We start from the raw sequence: 18,038 nt of genomic DNA, 5'->3' as shown, positions 1-18,038 counted from the left end.
TCAGGGATATCACATAAAGAGGGGATTCCCATGTTCTATAAATTAATAATTTTAAAGAATTCATTATTTTTTAGCCTTTTTTTTAGAAAAAGTATAAAATTTAGATCCATTTCCTCCAAAGTGACGTCAGAGATTTCACATGGTCAATGGTGGATGGGAAGTTGTCATTACACCACGAAGTGAAAAATCTGCTATATTTGTCCTTAGGTTTCCTTTATTGAGAAATTTTCAATTAACCAATATCACAGACCCTATAGACTTAACTGTTGTGAAATAATCTTCCGTATAGGAATACAAGGGTAGATTGAGCAAGAAATCTTCCCGCCATACGGAGTGGTTATAGAATTATAACCAAGACTTTTTTCCAAAATGGCAACAAACGGAGATGGTTCAGAGACTAGCGCTGATCGGAATGTAGAAATTTGGAAGATAAAGAAGCTGATCAAGAGTTTGGAAGCCGCTCGAGGGTGTGTAACACTAATTATTTTTCAACTGCGCATAATGATCGAATCAGTGAAATTATATATCGTTAGACGTAACTGGCACTGTCTGACACGAACTAGTACTTCATTACACAAAATTAGTAACATTCAATCTAATTACATGTATCTTCTTCATTTCCCCCAAAGATACCATAACTGATATATCATACAGTTGAAAGTTAATAACCTTCAAAAAGTAGAATATTTGTGGCATGTCATCTAGGCTCACTGTACTGGACGATTGTGGCTAATAGGGGCTGATTTGATTTCACCAAGTTATTTCTTATGATAGGGTCATTGTTTTAAAGCATCAACTTTGTAGACATGGAAGACAGGCATTGTTTATACTCAATACTGTAAGGTATGCTCAGGCATGAAATGAATAAAACAAGACCTTCTGTAAAAGAGGGGAGAAAGATACCAGAGGGACATTTAGGTAAAAAAATAAACAAAGCCATGGCTTAAAAAGAAAAAGACTAACAAACAAACAATAGAACAGAAGACACAACATAGAAAACTATAGACTAAGCAAACCGTATCCCACCAAAAACTGGTCTCAGGTGCTCTGGAAGGGTAAGCAGCTTCTGCTCACAGTTTGGCACCTGTGATGTACATGACAAACCAAACATCTAATTTTAAGTCTATAAATCACTTTCTATCAGATTTTTAAAAGATAAGTAAGTTCCCCCCTATGATTCTTAAGGGGTGTGAGCCCTGCACACCCTTAATGGTGAAATGCAAAATTTTATATTTTATATCTGACACTGTTAATTGATAGCTGATATTGGGTATAATACTACAGACACTTTCTCTGAAACAAATTTACCTATATACTTAGATTAAATTAATACCATGTTTGTCTCTTTTAGAAATGGAACCAGTATGATTTCATTAATCATTCCACCAAAAGACCAAATATCAAGAGTAGCCAAGATGTTGGCAGATGAATTTGGAACAGCTTCAAATATCAAAAGTCGTGTGAACAGATTATCTGTATTGGGTGCTATTACATCTGTACAACAGAGATTAAAACTCTACAATAAAGGTACAATACTTTTGATCCAAGTACTGTGGATTCATAATTAATCGTTGGATATAAATTAAATGTTCTATAGTTTCGGGGGGTACAGGGGAACCACAATTCAAATGTTCAACGAATACAAAATTTATGTAAACTTTATATTCAGTGAGTGGCAAAACCATGAAATCTATAATCTAAGAAAACAATAGTTTTCCTTAATCCACGAAAATTGGTACAGAAGAAATTAAATAAATCCACAGCAATAAGATAATAAGAACTTTGCTTCCTTGTTTTTGGCTTTTAGTGAATAAAATATAATTTAGCACAGGTGACATTGACTGAGGTAAACCAGATGAAGATAAAAAAAATAACCAATACAGTAGAAATTAAAAGCAAACTTTTTTTTCTTCTTTTTTTTCAATTTGCAGCCATTATAGAAGTATAATTTATTTATCTGTTTGAATATGTATGTTGAGTGCACATGTGTAACATTAGTGCAAATATTAGAAGGAAACTGTTAAATGTTGTTCTGAAAGATCATGATATCTGTCATGTCTGATCTAGGTATTTACAAATTTAAGAATTTGTTATATTTTCAAGGCAAGTAGTCTTTAAGAGGAACAAAGCTACTTTATTTTTTAGCAAATCTTTAAAAAGTGAACCATGTGTCGATGATATGATTATTCATTTATTTCTTTTTACAGTACCGACAAATGGTCTTGTGATATATTGTGGAACTATAGTAACAGATGAAGGAAAAGAAAAGAAAGTGAACATAGACTTTGAACCTTTCAGACCAATCAATACATCATTATATCTTTGTGATAACAAATTTCACACAGAGGTAATATAAGTAAACTTGTATAAATTTACTGATAATTTGCTTTAAAAGTAGCCTAATTGAATACAGGGTTCTAAATGGTCATAGAATTATTTTCAGGTTTTCTAAGAATTCTGATTGTTGCTGAAAACATGAGAGAAATGGAAGTTACTACATTTTTACTGAAATATTTTATTCCAACATTTTTCACTGTCTTTACTTTTGAATGTCACTTCAGTTTCTGTGAATAATATTCTTGATTGTAAGATAACCCCCTTTCTCTTAGCGATCACAAATGGTACTTTTTGTTTGTGGGTATGAAATGGACAAACTTTGGCATTCAATGGATTGAAAAGTTGATGAATATTAATAGATAAATCTGAACAAGACATTCTTTTTACATTAGGTCAGTTTTTGTTATATTTATTTTTAGTCAGTGATTTTGCTAGCGCTCGTCACTTTCGTATTTTACGAAAAGGTTTTCGAAATGACGAAAATATTTCATATCAATTTCGTCACTTAAATTTGGAAAGTGTAAAAATATTTACACATCAAATTACTTGAATTCTACCTGTCTTTATGTTTATGACCCTCAGGTAATTAACGTTTACCAAAGGTGTTAAAAGTTGTGATGACAAGTAATCCGCCTATCGCCAATCAGATGGGTCGCTAATCCCTTAATTATCATTATAAAACCTCATAAATGACCATCATAATAATCTATTTAGGTTAAATCAGTCAGTCAGCATTTCATTTTAATCATTTCTCACAGTTCAGTCGTATTTTCGTCATTTGAACAAAATTGATAAACTTCCCGGACATTTCAACATTTTAATTTCAATATTTCCCTTACGATCATAATTTGCAGTTTGCTTGTCGTAGTTTCATCATTTCAACGTATTTTCGTCATACTTTATATAAATATTCATCAAAAACTTTCGACAACTTCGATTAAAAAGAATGAACTTTATTCAAAACGTAAATATTTTCACTTGCAAACAGGTGCTTCCTGTTCTATGTATTGCGCATGCGTAAAAGATCGTAGATGAATCCGGTTTTATTCTGAAATTATAATTCAATTGTCACTTCCCGTTTTCATTTCATTTCGTTTAAAAATCGAAATTAAACATGATCTACAGTCTACAGTCATTAGAATCGTCACATTAAGTACGGATGCAGATCCTTCTATCCAATATTAAAGAAATTGATTCCAAATAGATATTAAAACGTATTTTCAAGGATATACATGATTGTGAAGTGAAAAAGTCGTTACAAGTTCATTTGTGCAGTGGTTAAAAAATAGAGGCACCCAACTTTTGTTGATAAGGGGTGTGCCCTGAAAATAACTGATGTGATGTTTTGACCATATTACCAGATCCCTGTTCTTATCTTCATATCTTAGCATCACATCAGTCAATTCATTCAATATTGTCAATAACTGCCTACATTAGCAATCCTAAAGTCTTCAAAGATCCTAGACTAGTCCTTGAAGGACTTGGACATATATGTATAGCTAGTTTGATAAACATCCTAGATCCCTTGCTTTATAAAAAATTAAGGCTGATTTTTATCACGCGCAAAAGTGACTAAAGCCCTCAAAATCCTAGCTAAAACCCTGTTTTTAGTCTGCATACATTTTACTTTTAGGCATTAACAGCTTTATTAGCAGATGATAATAAATTTGGTTTTATTGTTATGGATGGAAATGGTGCATTATTTGGAACATTGTCAGGAAACACGAGAGAAGTCCTACACAAATTCACAGTAGATCTACCAAAAAAACACGGTAAGAATTGTTACTAACAGTTTTAATCTTTTACAAATATTGGTCCAATTCAATAGTATCGTTATTATTAAACAAAAATACTAATAACTATGGCTTACTATTCTAAATTTTGAAGATCGCATAGAAATTAAGTACTCCAGAAATATGGAATGAGGGGCTTCAATTTGCCTTTTTCAGAATGTAAAGGACGACTATGGCTAATCTCATTGTTCATACACCAAAATGAAAATAACGTTTCTTCATTGGATGGATTATCATTGTTTAGAACATGTTTTAACAACCACAATGATTTGGTGTACGCTTTTGAAAATATCCAGAATGCAATAGATTCTGAAATGGTGAATTGTCAAAAAAGCATGCTATGTAAAGTTTTATAGGTGATTTTCATTGAAATTATATCTTTTCAGGTAGAGGAGGTCAATCAGCCTTACGTTTTGCACGTTTAAGAATGGAAAAGCGTCACAACTATGTGCGGAAAGTTGCAGAAGTAGCGGTACAGATGTTCATCACAAACGATAAACCAAATATAGCTGGCTTAGTGTTGGCTGGATCAGCTGACTTCAAAACAGAGCTTAGTCAATCAGATATGTTTGATCCTGTAAGTCATATTCATGGCTATGCTTTAAAATAAAATATTAAGATTGTATTATTCAGTTAGTATAAAGTTCATCTTTTTGACAAGTGTTCAAATGTAACGTATAACAAATTTGTATGTAAATATTTGGAGCTTTTCCAGAAATAATTGAAATTTGAATGGCCAATTTTATTAAAATTTTATGGGCGGTGGTTAGTTTAAACTGATACCCTGAACAATTAAATTAAATCAACAATTATGTATGGCAGGTTAGATAAAAAGAACACCCCCGCCCTTTCCTACTTATGTTTAGAACAGTGCCACAAATGTACATGTATTTAAATGTTAAACAATAAATGCAATGTCTTTATAGAAACATCTTTTAATTGTAGAGATTACAAGCAAAAATAATCAAAGTTGTTGATGTATCTTATGGAGGAGAAAATGGATTTAACCAAGCAATCGAATTGGCTGCTGATGCCTTATCAAATGTCAAATTTATACAGGAAAAGAAACTCATAGGTAAACTATCATTACAGATTCATGGCTAAATACATTTTAACACATTCATTGAAAACACAGAGAATTGTCCACCAAATGCTAGGATTGAAAATAAGTGAAGGACTAGACCCAAAGCACTTGAACTATTAAAGTTTTGGTGTGTAATAAAAAAAACTTATAAGATTTGGAAAGCTTTCAGCAGCTTCAAATCAGCTCATATAAAAAATGGACAATTGAAATTAAATTGTTCCAAATGTATAACTATCAAGATGAAATTCTTAAGGAAAATCACCTAACAATTATAAAAATTTGATGTTGCTTTGCCAAAATATTAACTTTAGTTTCATTGAAACAACAGAAATGTATGTCCACTTGTCATTATATAATTCAAATATCGTCTTTTCAAATAAAACTATATTTCTGTATGCCTGTTTCAGGTCGATATTTTGATGAAATTTCACAAGACACAGGAAAATATTGTTTTGGTGTCGATGACACGTTGAAAGGATTAGAAATGGGAGCTGTAGATACATTAATAGTGTGGGAAAATTTGGATATTACACGATATGTGCTCAAAAATCATTCAACAGATGGTAGGTTTAGTAGCTGTATATAATTTAAATAAAAGGTGGTGCCAATGCATTTACTTAAAAATTGCTGACTCAATATTATCTAAAACACCTCTCAGCAGAGATGTAATTGATTGTACTCGATAGTCCATGATAGCTAATTTGTTATTACAAGATTGATTTTGAAAGTGAAAACAGCATCAGCTATGAAAGGGTTTCTTTATAACGTCTTGTAATTTTGACATATTTGAATGAAAATTTGTATTCTGAGTTGATTGGTTTTCTGCATCCACTCTTGTATTCCTTCACCGAAAAAGAGATTGCTATGATACAGCCAATATTGCTAAAGGTAGCATTAAACATCAGCAATCAATTTTAAGTAAGTTCATTTTACAATATACATGCAATCCTAAATAGATAAGTTTAAAATCCCCTAATATTTTAAATACTTCTGTTGTCTTGATTTGATAAATTTCTTTCATTAGGAGCCTGACTTTATTGATCCAATGCTACTGTCCAAGTGTACGTTGTTTAAATGCATTGATAAATATCTGTCATTTTATTTTTCAGTTGAAAACATTTTATTCCTAAAACCGGAGCAAGAAAAAGATAAAACGCATTTTATTGACAAAGATGTAAGTTTAAATGATATGAGGAGATCAGAGATTCCGAAGTTTAATGTATAATTTACTGGGATAAGAAGACCATATCTCTAATGGTGATACACACTGCTAATTACCACAAAAAACAATTAAGTTTGAAGTTTGTTGGCGCCACTTTTACCGTTAGTGAGTTATGCCCTTTTATACATGTAAATGGACAAATTGCTAAATCTGACGTTTCTGTTCTTTAACTTTTGTTTACATCAACCTAATGTAAGGAAACTTACACTCAAGCTTGTAATCACAAACAAGTTCTTCACTACATAAATCCTGCATCTGTATGCATTATTACAAGCAAGGGCATCTGTGGCCCATTGTCACAATCTCAGAATTTTCTCTGCCAGGCTCTCACTCTCTCAAATTAGTAATTGAGAATACTGAAAATTGTCTGTTAAATGTTATTTTGTAAAAACAATATCTTTTTTAAATTGCAGACTGGCGTGGAGTTAGAATTAGTGGAACAGATGCCATTATTAGAATGGTTTGCAAATAATTATAAAAATTTTGGTAAGTCTTGCACAATGGAACTTCACTTAATCAAACCCACTGTAACTAATCTGAAACAATTAGCTGAAGATTTGTTCTTTGGATAAAAGGTTACAATATTTTACTGCTGAATTGAACATAGTAGATTTTATATTTTGGATATATTAGTGCTGTTTAATTTAAGTAGATATAGGAAAATGAGATATGAGTGCCAATGAGACAACTCTCCATCCAAATAACAATTTATAAAAGTAAATCATTATAGGTCAAGGTACAGCCTTCAACACGGAGCCTTGGCTGACACCGAACAACAAGCTATAAAGGGCCCCAAAATAACTAGTGTAAAACCATTCAAACATGAAAACCAACTGTCTAATCTATATTAAAACGAAAAACATGTATGAACTACATAAACAGACAACAACTACTATACATTAGATTCCTGACTTAGGATAGGTGCAAATATTTGCAGCGGGATTAAACATTTTAATGGTACCAAACCTTCTCCCTTCTCTGAAACAATAGTATAGCATCACAACATAGAAAAACACACTAAAAATATCAATTGGAAGGCTGAACTCAATCTAAAAAACATCATGCAGGTTTATACATGTGAAAAGTTTGTGATATGAGCAGAATTTTGGAAACCACTATCATATTGTCAATGATATCTAATTTCCATGGAGATTCTTTGGGTCTAAGTCTGAAATAGTTATAGAAAAGGGCAATCGAACATCCTGTTGGTTGTCGTTTATATTTTATTAAGTAAAGCATAGAAGTTTAAACGACATTCATAATTTGCATTACAGGAGCAACATTAGAAATAATAACAGATCGATCGCAAGAGGGAGCTCAATTTGTCCGAGGATTTGGTGGAATAGGAGGTAAGAATAAAAAGTTAAAAAAAATATTTCCTTTGAAAAATATCTTCCGACAACATAACTGATATCAAAATAATCAAAAGATACACCTTTCAGTTCAGTGACAATTTATAATATGAAAATTTACAATTTGGTGAGCTAGTTTTTGCAACTGTCATTGAAGCCATGGCATTTATTGTAATAAATGCATCTTAATCCCATTTGAATGTAAGATGTAAATATACCATCACTCTGAAAGTTTTTATACGACCGCAAATTTTGAAAAAAAATTCGTCGTATATTGCTATCACGTTGGCGTCGTCGTCGTCGTCGTCCGAATACTTTTAGTTTTCGCACTCTAACTTTAGTAAAAGTGAATAGAAATCTATGAAATTTTAACACAAGGTTTATGACCATAAAAGGAAGGCTGGTATTGATTTTGGGAGTTTTGGTCCCAACATTTTAGGAATTAGGGGCCAAAAAGGGCCCAAATAAGCATTTTCTTGGTTTTCGCACTATAACTTTAGTTTAAGTTAATAGAAATCTATGAAATTTTGACACAAGGTTTATGACCACAAAAGAAAGGTTGGGATTGATTTTGGGAGTTTTGGTTTCAACAGTTTAGGAATTAGGGGCCAAAAAAGGGCCCAAATAAGCATTATTCTTGGTTTTCGCACAATAACTTAAGTAAAAGTAAATAGAAATCAATGAAATTTAAACACAATGTTTATGACCACAAAAGGAAGGTTGGTATTGATTTTGGGAGTTTTGGTCCCAACAGTTTAGGAATTAGGGGCCAAAAAGGGACCCAAATAAGCATTTTTCTTGGTTTTCGCACCATAGCGTTAGTATAAGTAAATAGAAATCTATGAAATTTAAACACAAGGTTTATGACTATAAAAGGAAGGTTGGTATTGATTTTGGGAGTTTTGGTCCCTACAGTTAAGGAAAAAGGGGCCCAAAGGGTCCAAAATTAAACTTTGTTTGATTTCATCAAAATTGAATAAGTGGGGTTCTTTGATATGCCGAATCTAACTGTGTATGTAGATTCTTAATTTTTGGTCCCGTTTTCAAATTGGTCTAAATTAAGGTCCAAAGGGTCCAAAATTAAACTTAGTTTGATTTTAACAAAAATTGAAACCTTTGGGTTCTTTGATATGCTGAATCTAAAAATGTACTTACGATTTTTGATTATTGGCCCAGTTTTCAAGTTGGCCCAAATCGAGGTCCAAAATTAAACATTGTTTGATTTCATCAAAAATTGAATAATTGGGGTTCTTTGATATGCCAAATCTAACTGTGTATGTAGATTCTTAATTTTTGGTCCAGTTTTAAAATTGGTCTTAATTAAAGTGCAAAGGGTCCAAAATTAAACTAAGTTTGATTTTAACAAAAATTAAATTCTTGGGCCTCTTTGATATGCTGAATCTAAACATGTACTTAGATTTTTGATTATGGGCCCAGTTTTCAAGTTGGTCCAAATCAGGATCTAAAATTATTGTATTAAGTATTGTGCAATAGCAAGTCTTTTCAATTGCACAGTATTGTGCAATGGCAAGAAATATCTAATTTCACAATATTGTGAAATAGCAAATTTTTATACGACCGCAAATTTTGAAAAAATTTTCGTCGTATATTGCTATCATGTTGGCGTCGTCGTCGTCGTCGTCGTCGTCGTCGTCGTCGTCGTCGTCGTCGTCCGAATACTTTTAGTTTTCGCACTCTAACTTTAGTAAAAGTGAATATAAATCTATAAAATGTTATCACAAGGTTTATGACCACAAAAGGAAGGTTGGTATTGATTTTGGGAGTTTTGGTCCCAACATTTTAGGAATTAGGGGCCAAAAAGGGCCCAAATAAGCATTTTCTTGGTTTTCGCACTATAACTTTAGCTTAAGTTAATAGAAATCTATGAAATTTTGACACAAGGTTTATGACCACAAAAGAAAGGTTGGGATTGATTTTGGGAGTTTTGGTTTCAATAGTGTAGGAATTAGGGGCCAAAAAAGGGCCCAAATAAGCATTATTCTTGGTTTTCGCACAATAACTTTAGTTTAAGTAAATAGAAAATAATGAAATTTAAACACAATGTTTATGACCACAAAAGGAAGGTTGGTATTGATTTTGGGAGTTTAGGTCCCAACAGTTTAGAAATTAGGGGCCAAAAAGGGACCCAAATAAGCATTTTTCTTGGTTTTCGCACCATAACTTTAGTATAAGTAAATAGAAATCTTTGAAATTTAAACACAAGGTTTATGACCATAAAAGGAAGGTTGGTAATGATTTTGGGAGTTTTGGTCCCAACAGTTTAGGAAAAAGGGGCCCAAAGGGTCCAAAATTAAACTTTATTTGATTTCATCAAAATTGAATAATTGGGGTTCTTTGATATGCCGAATCTTACTGTGTATGTAGATTTTTAACTTTTGGTCCCGTTTTCAAATTGGTCTACATTAAGGTCCAAAGGGTCCAAAATTAAACTTCGTTTGATTTTGACAAAAAAATAATCGGTTGGGTTCTTTGATATGCTGAATCTAAAAATGTACTTAGATTCTTGATTATCGGCCCAGTTTTCAAGTTGGTCCAAATCGGGGTCCAAAATTAAACTTTGTTTGATTTCATCAAAAATTGAATAAATGGGGTTCTTTGATATGCCAAATCTAACTGTGTATGTAGATTCCTCATTTTTGGTCTTGTTTTCAAATTGGTCTACATTAAAGTCCAAAGGGTCCAAAATAAAACTTAGTTTGATTTTAACAAAAATTGAAATCTTAGGGTTCTTTGATATGCTGAATCCAAACATGTACTTAGATTTTTGATTCTGGGCCCAGTTTTCAAGTTGGTCCAAATCAGGATCTAAAATTATTATATTAAGTTTTGTGCAATAGCAAGTCTTTTCAATTGCACAGTATTGCGCAATGGCAAGAAATATCTTATTGCAAAATATTGTGAAATAGCAATTTTGTTTTTAATTAGAGTTATCTTTCTTTGTCCAGAATAGTAAGCAAGAAATATCTAATTGTAAGAATTTTTTTTATTTGGAGTTATCTTTCTTTGTCCAGAATCAACTTAAATCTTTGTTATATATACAATATACAATGTATATTCACTTTTTACTACCAACTGATAAATTAAAATAATCTTTACCATTCAGTGATAACAAGCAGTTTTTTTACATCTTAATATTTTATGATGTATTTAAAGGAGTAGTAATTGTTGCAAACTCCATTAGAAATTTTAATTGAGATTAGTTTTGGAATAAGGGAAAGGGGGATGTGATTAAAAAAATTGGGTTCAATTTTCTCATTTGAAATTTCATAAATAAAAAGAAAATTTCTTCAAACATTTTTTTTGAGAGGAATAATATTCAACAGCATAGTGAATTGCTCTAAGAGAAAACAAAAATTTTAATTTCATTAGAACACATTCATTCTGTGTCAGAAACCTATGCTGTGTCAACTATTTAATTCTCATTTGAAATTTCATAAATAAAAAGAAAATATCTTCAAACATTTTTTTGAGAGGATTTATATTCAACAGCATAGTGAATTGCTCTAAGAGAAAACATTTTTTTTTTAGTTCATTTGAATACATTCATTCTGTGTCAGAAACCTATGCTGTGTCAACTATTTAATCACAATCCAAATTTAGAGCGGAATCCAGCTTGAATGTTGTGTCCATACTTGCCCCAACCGTTCAGGGTTCAACCTCTGAGGTCGTATAAAGCTACGCCCTGCGGAGCATCTGGTTTTTAATTGAGAGTTATCTTTCTTTGTCCAGTATAGTAAGCAAGAAATATCTGCAAGAATATTTTTTTAATTGGAGTTATCTTTCTTTGTCCAGAATCAACTTAAATCTTTGTTATATACAATATACAATGTATATTCACTTTTTACTACCAACTGATAAATTTAAATAATCTTTACCATTCAGTGATAACAAGCAGTTTTTTTACATCTTAATATTTTATGATTTATTTAAATGAGTAGTAATTGTTGCAAACTCCATTAGAATATTTTAATTGAAATTAGTTTTGGAATAAGGGAAAGGGGGATGTGATTAAAAAATTGGGTTCAATTTTTCTCATTTGAAATTTCATAAATAAAAAAAAAAATTCTTCAAACATTTTTTTGAGAGGATTAATATTCAAAAGCATAGTGAATTGCTCTAAGAGAAAACAAAAATTTTAAGTTCATTTGAATACATTCATTCTGTGTCAGAAACCTATGCTGTGTCAACTATTTAATCACAATCCAAATTTAGAGCTGAATCCAGCTTGAATGTTGTGTCCATACTTGCCCCAACCGTTCAGGGTTCAACCTCTGCGGTCGTATAAAGCTACGCCCTGCGGAGCATCTGGTTTCATATGTCACCTATTTTAGGAAACTATTAATCAGTGCTTTCTGAAACTTGTAATCAAGTTTGATTTCCTCTTGCTAACCCCTTGATTCCTTTTCTGGTCTATTGCTGATTGACCTTATAACTTCAGCGCAGAGGTATGTGGGGATTCATTGGCTGGGTGGTCTAAATAGTTGAACCACTATATCACTAGCCTACCTATTTATAACCATGTTTGTTTAACTGGAATAGCCTAAAGGTGTTTTTTTTTCATTTAATTGTAGACCATTGTATTAAGAATGTAACTTTATCAATTGTAGAAATAATCTACAATTTGATGTACTTGCAGTGCAGTAGAGGTATTAAATTACGAGGCTTGATTTGATAAAAGACAGCAAGAATTCTCTTTTTTCAAATTTGTACCTTTGATAACTATTCAATTTGTTAATTTTTATCTTTCAGGTATATTACGGTACCAAGTTGACTTCCAAGTATTAGACCCACACCTAGACGATATGTTCGAAGATTTTGATCTGGATGACTATTAAATGCCTTTAGAAAGACTTCAATAAATTATTACAGAGCCACTTACTAACTGCCACGAAATTAATGTTGTGGCACAAAATACAGGAGAGCAAATAATTTAGAATTTTCAGCTTCAAATCTGTGACATTCCATATGGAAGTTTTTGGTATTACCAGTTTTTAAATTGTTTATAAAAATATCAGTTTATTTATCATTATTTGTACCTGTATATTAAACTGGAAAATGTTAACAAAGTTCAGTTCAAATACATTATAAATGTAAGTTCCAAGCATTCAAGAAGAACTTCATTATGATTTTTAAAAATCAGATCAGACAACTTGTGTAGACTTGAGAGAACGGTGAGAACAAACATTAAACTTCAAACAAATTGTTTGAAAAATTAGTTTTTCTCTCTCTTATTTTTTCTTCCAATCTTTATAGAAAGAGGTATGATAGAGCCATTATTAAGCGCCTGATGTTGCAAAAGAAGTATAAACCCTTATTCAATCCTTTTGAAATCATGATATTTTATTGATAAATGAATTACTGAATTTAATTTCAAAATTTTCGTGTAAAAGGCACTTGATGTCACAAACCTGTCCAATTTGTCATTTGACCTAAATTGGCCATTTCATAAAGGCCAAAAAAGTGTTTTTATCATACCTCTTCCTTTAAAAATGAATTGATATGTTTATATAAAAAAAAAATCAGTTATGTACAACATAATTCATTGTATTGCATCATATGGGATTAGTATAGTACATTACAAAAGGTTTTTTTGGTTTTTTTAGAGAGATCTGATTGATATGCTGATATTTCTCCTCATTTCTGTGATAAATTAAAATTTACATTTCTCATAGCTTGAATTATTCAGAATGCTTAAAAGAAAAATAATAAACCCCACCAATTATCCCTTTCTATGAAATATACACAATTACTGTGATACATCCACTTTTATTTAATTTACAACTAGCATGCACTTTGTACAATATTTTGAATGAAAAATGTACTATATAGAAGCCCATTCTTCAGAAATTATTTTTTGAGAAATTCTATGAAAATTTAGTATAATGATCAGTTTTAAGTTGTCTGGAAAGTACTTGGATAATGGAAAAACAATTAATTATCAAAAAGCAATTTTAATAAATATAAGATATATTTATGCCATAGAATTTTATTTTCTCAAACAGTAAAACCTCAGGTTGAAATTTGTCCCAAAAATGCATGCAAGTAATATTATCTTTAGTACTTTTGTTACAGGTCTAAAAAAATACTTTGAATGGGCTGTTCCATGAACATTTTTCAATTCAAATATTAAAATTAATTCAAACTGCATTTTTTTTACATCAATTTTCATCCATGATACATTCTGAAAATTGATAGAAAGGACCTAGTCATTTTCTATTTTAAGTTGTTTAAATGCTACCTCTTGAAAAAAAAATCAGTTTTATTTCATACATTAACATTAAACATATTAATATTATGAAATTAAAATTCCATCATGTTTAGAAGTGGTTCTCTGGAAATTAAAACACATCTTACTGAGAAAAAAAAGATGGTGCTAGTCTTCCACAAAAATTGGGCATTGCTTAATTAATGATTGAAACATTCATTGCAAATAGAATCGAAATTGTAGTTGTCTTATTTAAGATAAACAGTTCATAAGTTACAATAGGAACTAAACAATAAAATGTTAATTTTAAAGATTACAGGATGTTATTATTGGCCAGTCACCAAGGTTAATATTTCAGCACAATGTTTAGAAAGTAAATCAAATTTTATATAGACCAGAACTTTGTTCAACTTTTTGTCTTTGATTAAAACACGGGCACGTTTGGTTGTTTAGGCATGTGAATATAAAGCAATTATTGCATACCAATGTTGGCGTTCTTAAAAAGTCGCAAAATTCACCGATGTTAAAGTACTAATCATTTATAAATCATCAGTATTGGGAAAGCATTATTCAATGAATTTATTATGTTAAAATAAGGCACCAACCATTTTATTTCAAAGCCTTTGGAATTTAATGTTTAATTATTAAGAAAACTTCTTTCCCAAATAATTCCCTTTTTTCGCTTCATGGGTATAACAGGTGACAGCATATAAATGCTAATGGGAAAATGTGCTTTTGTAAAAAAAAAAATCTGGCATATAATATAGCACAACATGCAAAACAGAATTAAATTTTAAATCAAGCTATTTACCACCCAAATATTTATTCCTGGCCAACACTTGCATATTAAATGGTTGATGCCTTATACATGAAAATTGTGTACATTGAATGTATTTATATTTTAAGTTATATATATTTGTACATTAATGATTTTATCATGCATTCAAACAAAAAATCAACGACAATGTAGGATATGTATAAACCGTCAGTTGAGGGGATCTATTCTATACCGATAGTCGTCCATTCTGCAACATTTGTATTTTGCCGCTCCTTCTAAACCCGGGAAACTATTTCAATAGAATTTTCAGAGAATTTGAAGTTTTAATTCACATTTGCACCACCTTTTTACTGTTTCAATTTTTTTCTTTTTCACAGTGATTTTGGGGTTTCTCAATTTAAAGGTTCAGTTTGCAATATGCATAGAAGGAGTGAGTCGCCTTGTATCTTAAACTCTTTAACCATTGACTTGATTTTAATGAATTCTTTAGTGCACATTCTTTATAAATGTTATTCAGCCAAGCATTTTCTTTTAACTTTTCATTGTGATAAATGGATTTTGACTTAACTGTTCAAATGAGGAAATATGGAAAGGAATTTTAGCCCTGCTAACAGTTTTATTAGTTTTGTTTTTCAAGGTTTTCTTAATTGTTTTTTGTGTAAAATATGCCTTTAAAATTTTCAAACATCCACAGTTCTGCTTAACTTGAAATAGAAACCTTTGAAGATATTTTAATTGCAAATTGGGGGATTAATGAATTAACGATTTTTACATAAATTTTCCCTATAAGAAACAAAATCTAATATCAGCCAACCATAATTGGGGAAGTCATGTTTGAAAGAATGCATACATATGTATTAAATGTACAATGTTGCAGCATTTTTATTGAAGATAAATTTATTAGAACAATTTGAAAGTTTTGCTTAATCAATTCATGGCATTTAAGTGAACAAATATTTGTTAAGATTGAGGGAAACTACCATACTGGCAATTCATATTTCATACCAAATGATATTTAGTATAAATATCTTTTTACTGTATTCATGCGAATGATCACATTCTTTTATTTATCACTGATGTATTGTAATGAAGGATTTTCAATCATACTATAAACTACCTGTCTAGTCTCTTTAAGATCCTTTCAATTTTAAGTTGACATAATACATCATTAGATTTACTGTAAACCAACTTATTTTCGCGGATACTTTATTTCGCGTTTAGCCCTTTCGAGTCCATTTCGCGGCAATTAAATTTCGCGATTTTCTAATTTACTTGATGTTGTTAAATAATGAAAGGTCCAAGTTTTAAATATTCACGACGATTTAACTTCGCGATATTTTTCTACTCGCGAAAATAAATCGCTCGCGAAAATTAGTTGGTTTACAGTATATGAAATAATGCAAGTAATTTTAAAATTTCAAGTTTATTAATCACATGTTTTAATCTGAAAGAAATGGTAAAAAACAGATAAAAAGGTATCTGGTATACAATATATATGGTGAAGTAAATCTAAAATATCAACTGGATAATAATTTCAATCTCCGAACCATTGTGCAGTATTGACTGTCTTTGGACCACCCAGTAGAAGTGGTTTTGTTTTGATCATACAGATTGGATAAAACGATAATATGTAAACCAGATTATTGATGAAGTGAAAATCTTAGAATGGGCTGGTATCTAGCCTGTTTGTGGCAAATAAAACAAGGTTGTAAAAAAGATTATGGATTTGTTATTTGTTAAATTCCACAAGGTTCAAAAGTTTCTTGGGTTGAAAACTATGATGGGGTCTGATATATATTGTAACTACTAGTACAACTATATTAAAACAATTAAAACAAAAAGCTAAAGATGATAGGTAATATAAGAATAATTTGACCACAATAAATTAAATGCAACAACAACAAAGGTAATACTGATCTGCAGGAGAGCGACTGTTCCAGACAAGTACCAGCAAGCTCCTGTTATGAACGGACACAGTATTGTCATTGCATCTTTGTAATATTTATCTTTTTTTGTTTTGCCAAAGTTTGAACTGAAGACTATGGAAAATTTACATGTTTATGATTTAAATTTGTGTTTCTCCAGCACCTATGAAATCTTCGAAAATTGGTTGGTTTGCAAAGATACATAAAAAAACTCACTTTTACTGTTCTAGAATTAAGCCCCTTTATGGAAATGAAAAAAAATTCTGAAGTTTATGCTAATTTTGCCTAAAGCAAATGTTATGAAACTCGCACACAATGCTTATTTCCACAAAACACAGATTGGTAGCATCAGTTTTACTTTTCGTCGTCCGAATACATTTAGTTTTCACACTCTAACTTTAGTAAAAGTGAATAGAAATCTATGAAATTTTAACACAAGGTTTATGACCACAAAAGGAAGGCTGGGATTGATTTTGGGAGTTTTGATCCCAACTTTTTAGGAATTAGGGGCCAAAAAGGGCCCATCTAAGCATTTTCTTGTTTTTCACACTGTAACTTTAGTTTAAGTAAATAGAAATCTATGAATTTTTGACACAAGGTTAATGACCTCAAAAGGAAGGTTGTGATTGATTTTGGGAGTTTTGGTCCCAACAGTTTAGGAATTCAGGGCCAAAAAGGTGTTCAAATAAGCATTTTTCTTGGTTTTCGCACCATAACTTTAGTAAAAGTAAATAGAAATGTATGAAATTTAAACACAAGGTTTATGACCTCAAAAGGAAGGTTGGTTTTGATTCTGGGAGGCTTGGTCCCAACAACAGTTTTGGAATAAGGGTCCAAAATTAAACTTTGTTTGATTTCATCAAAAATTGAATTATTGGGGTTCTTTGATATGCCGAGTCTAACTGTGTATGTAGATTCTTAATTAATGGTCCCGTTTTCAAATTGGTCTACATTAAGGTCCAAAGGGTCCAAAATTAAACTTTGGGGTTCTTTGATATGCTGAATCTTAAAATGTACTTAGATTTTTATACGACCGCAAAATTTGAAAAAAAATTTCGTCGTATATTGCTATCACGTTGGCGTCGTCGTCGTCGTCGTCATCGTCCGAATACTTTTAGTTTTCGCACTATAACTTTAATTTATGTTTATAGAAATCTATGAAATTTTGACACAAGGTTTATGACCACAAAAGGAAGGTTGGTATTGATTTTGGGAGTTTTGGTTTCAACAGTTTAGGAATTAGGGGCCAAAAAAGGGCCCAAATAAGCATTATTCTTGGTTTTTGCACAATTTCTTTAGTTTAAGTAAATAGAAATCAATG

At 31.0% G+C, this 18,038-nt stretch overlaps 1 protein-coding gene across 1 annotated transcript; it reads left to right on the top strand.

The window, feature by feature from the left end:
- The first annotated feature begins 113 nt into the window (after positions 1-113).
- LOC134716094 (eukaryotic peptide chain release factor subunit 1) lies at positions 114-13,025 on the top strand. The gene is made up of 11 exons (XM_063578859.1): positions 114-467; positions 1,352-1,527; positions 2,208-2,347; positions 3,971-4,109; positions 4,517-4,707; positions 5,076-5,205; positions 5,622-5,777; positions 6,324-6,388; positions 6,850-6,922; positions 7,711-7,785; positions 12,559-13,025. The coding sequence occupies exons 1-11, from the start codon at positions 370-372 to the stop codon at positions 12,642-12,644; spliced, it is 1,329 nt and encodes a 442-aa protein (XP_063434929.1). The 5' UTR covers positions 114-369; the 3' UTR covers positions 12,645-13,025.
- Positions 13,026-18,038: the final 5,013 nt, after the last annotated feature.

This window comes from Mytilus trossulus, chromosome 4 (assembly GCF_036588685.1).
Source record: "Mytilus trossulus isolate FHL-02 chromosome 4, PNRI_Mtr1.1.1.hap1, whole genome shotgun sequence".
NCBI lineage: Eukaryota > Metazoa > Mollusca > Bivalvia > Mytilida > Mytilidae > Mytilus > Mytilus trossulus.
This window is presented reverse-complemented; position numbering and strand designations above follow the sequence as displayed.

Coding starts and splice junctions, on each gene's coding strand:
- LOC134716094 (XM_063578859.1), top strand. CDS start 370: ATGGCAACAAACGGAGATGGTTCAGAGACTAGCGCTGATCGGAATGTA. Junction 4,110..4,516: donor AGATCTACCAAAAAAACACG/GTAAGAATTGTT, acceptor ATATCTTTTCAG/GTAGAGGAGGTCAATCAGCC. Junction 7,786..12,558: donor AGGATTTGGTGGAATAGGAG/GTAAGAATAAAA, acceptor TTTATCTTTCAG/GTATATTACGGTACCAAGTT.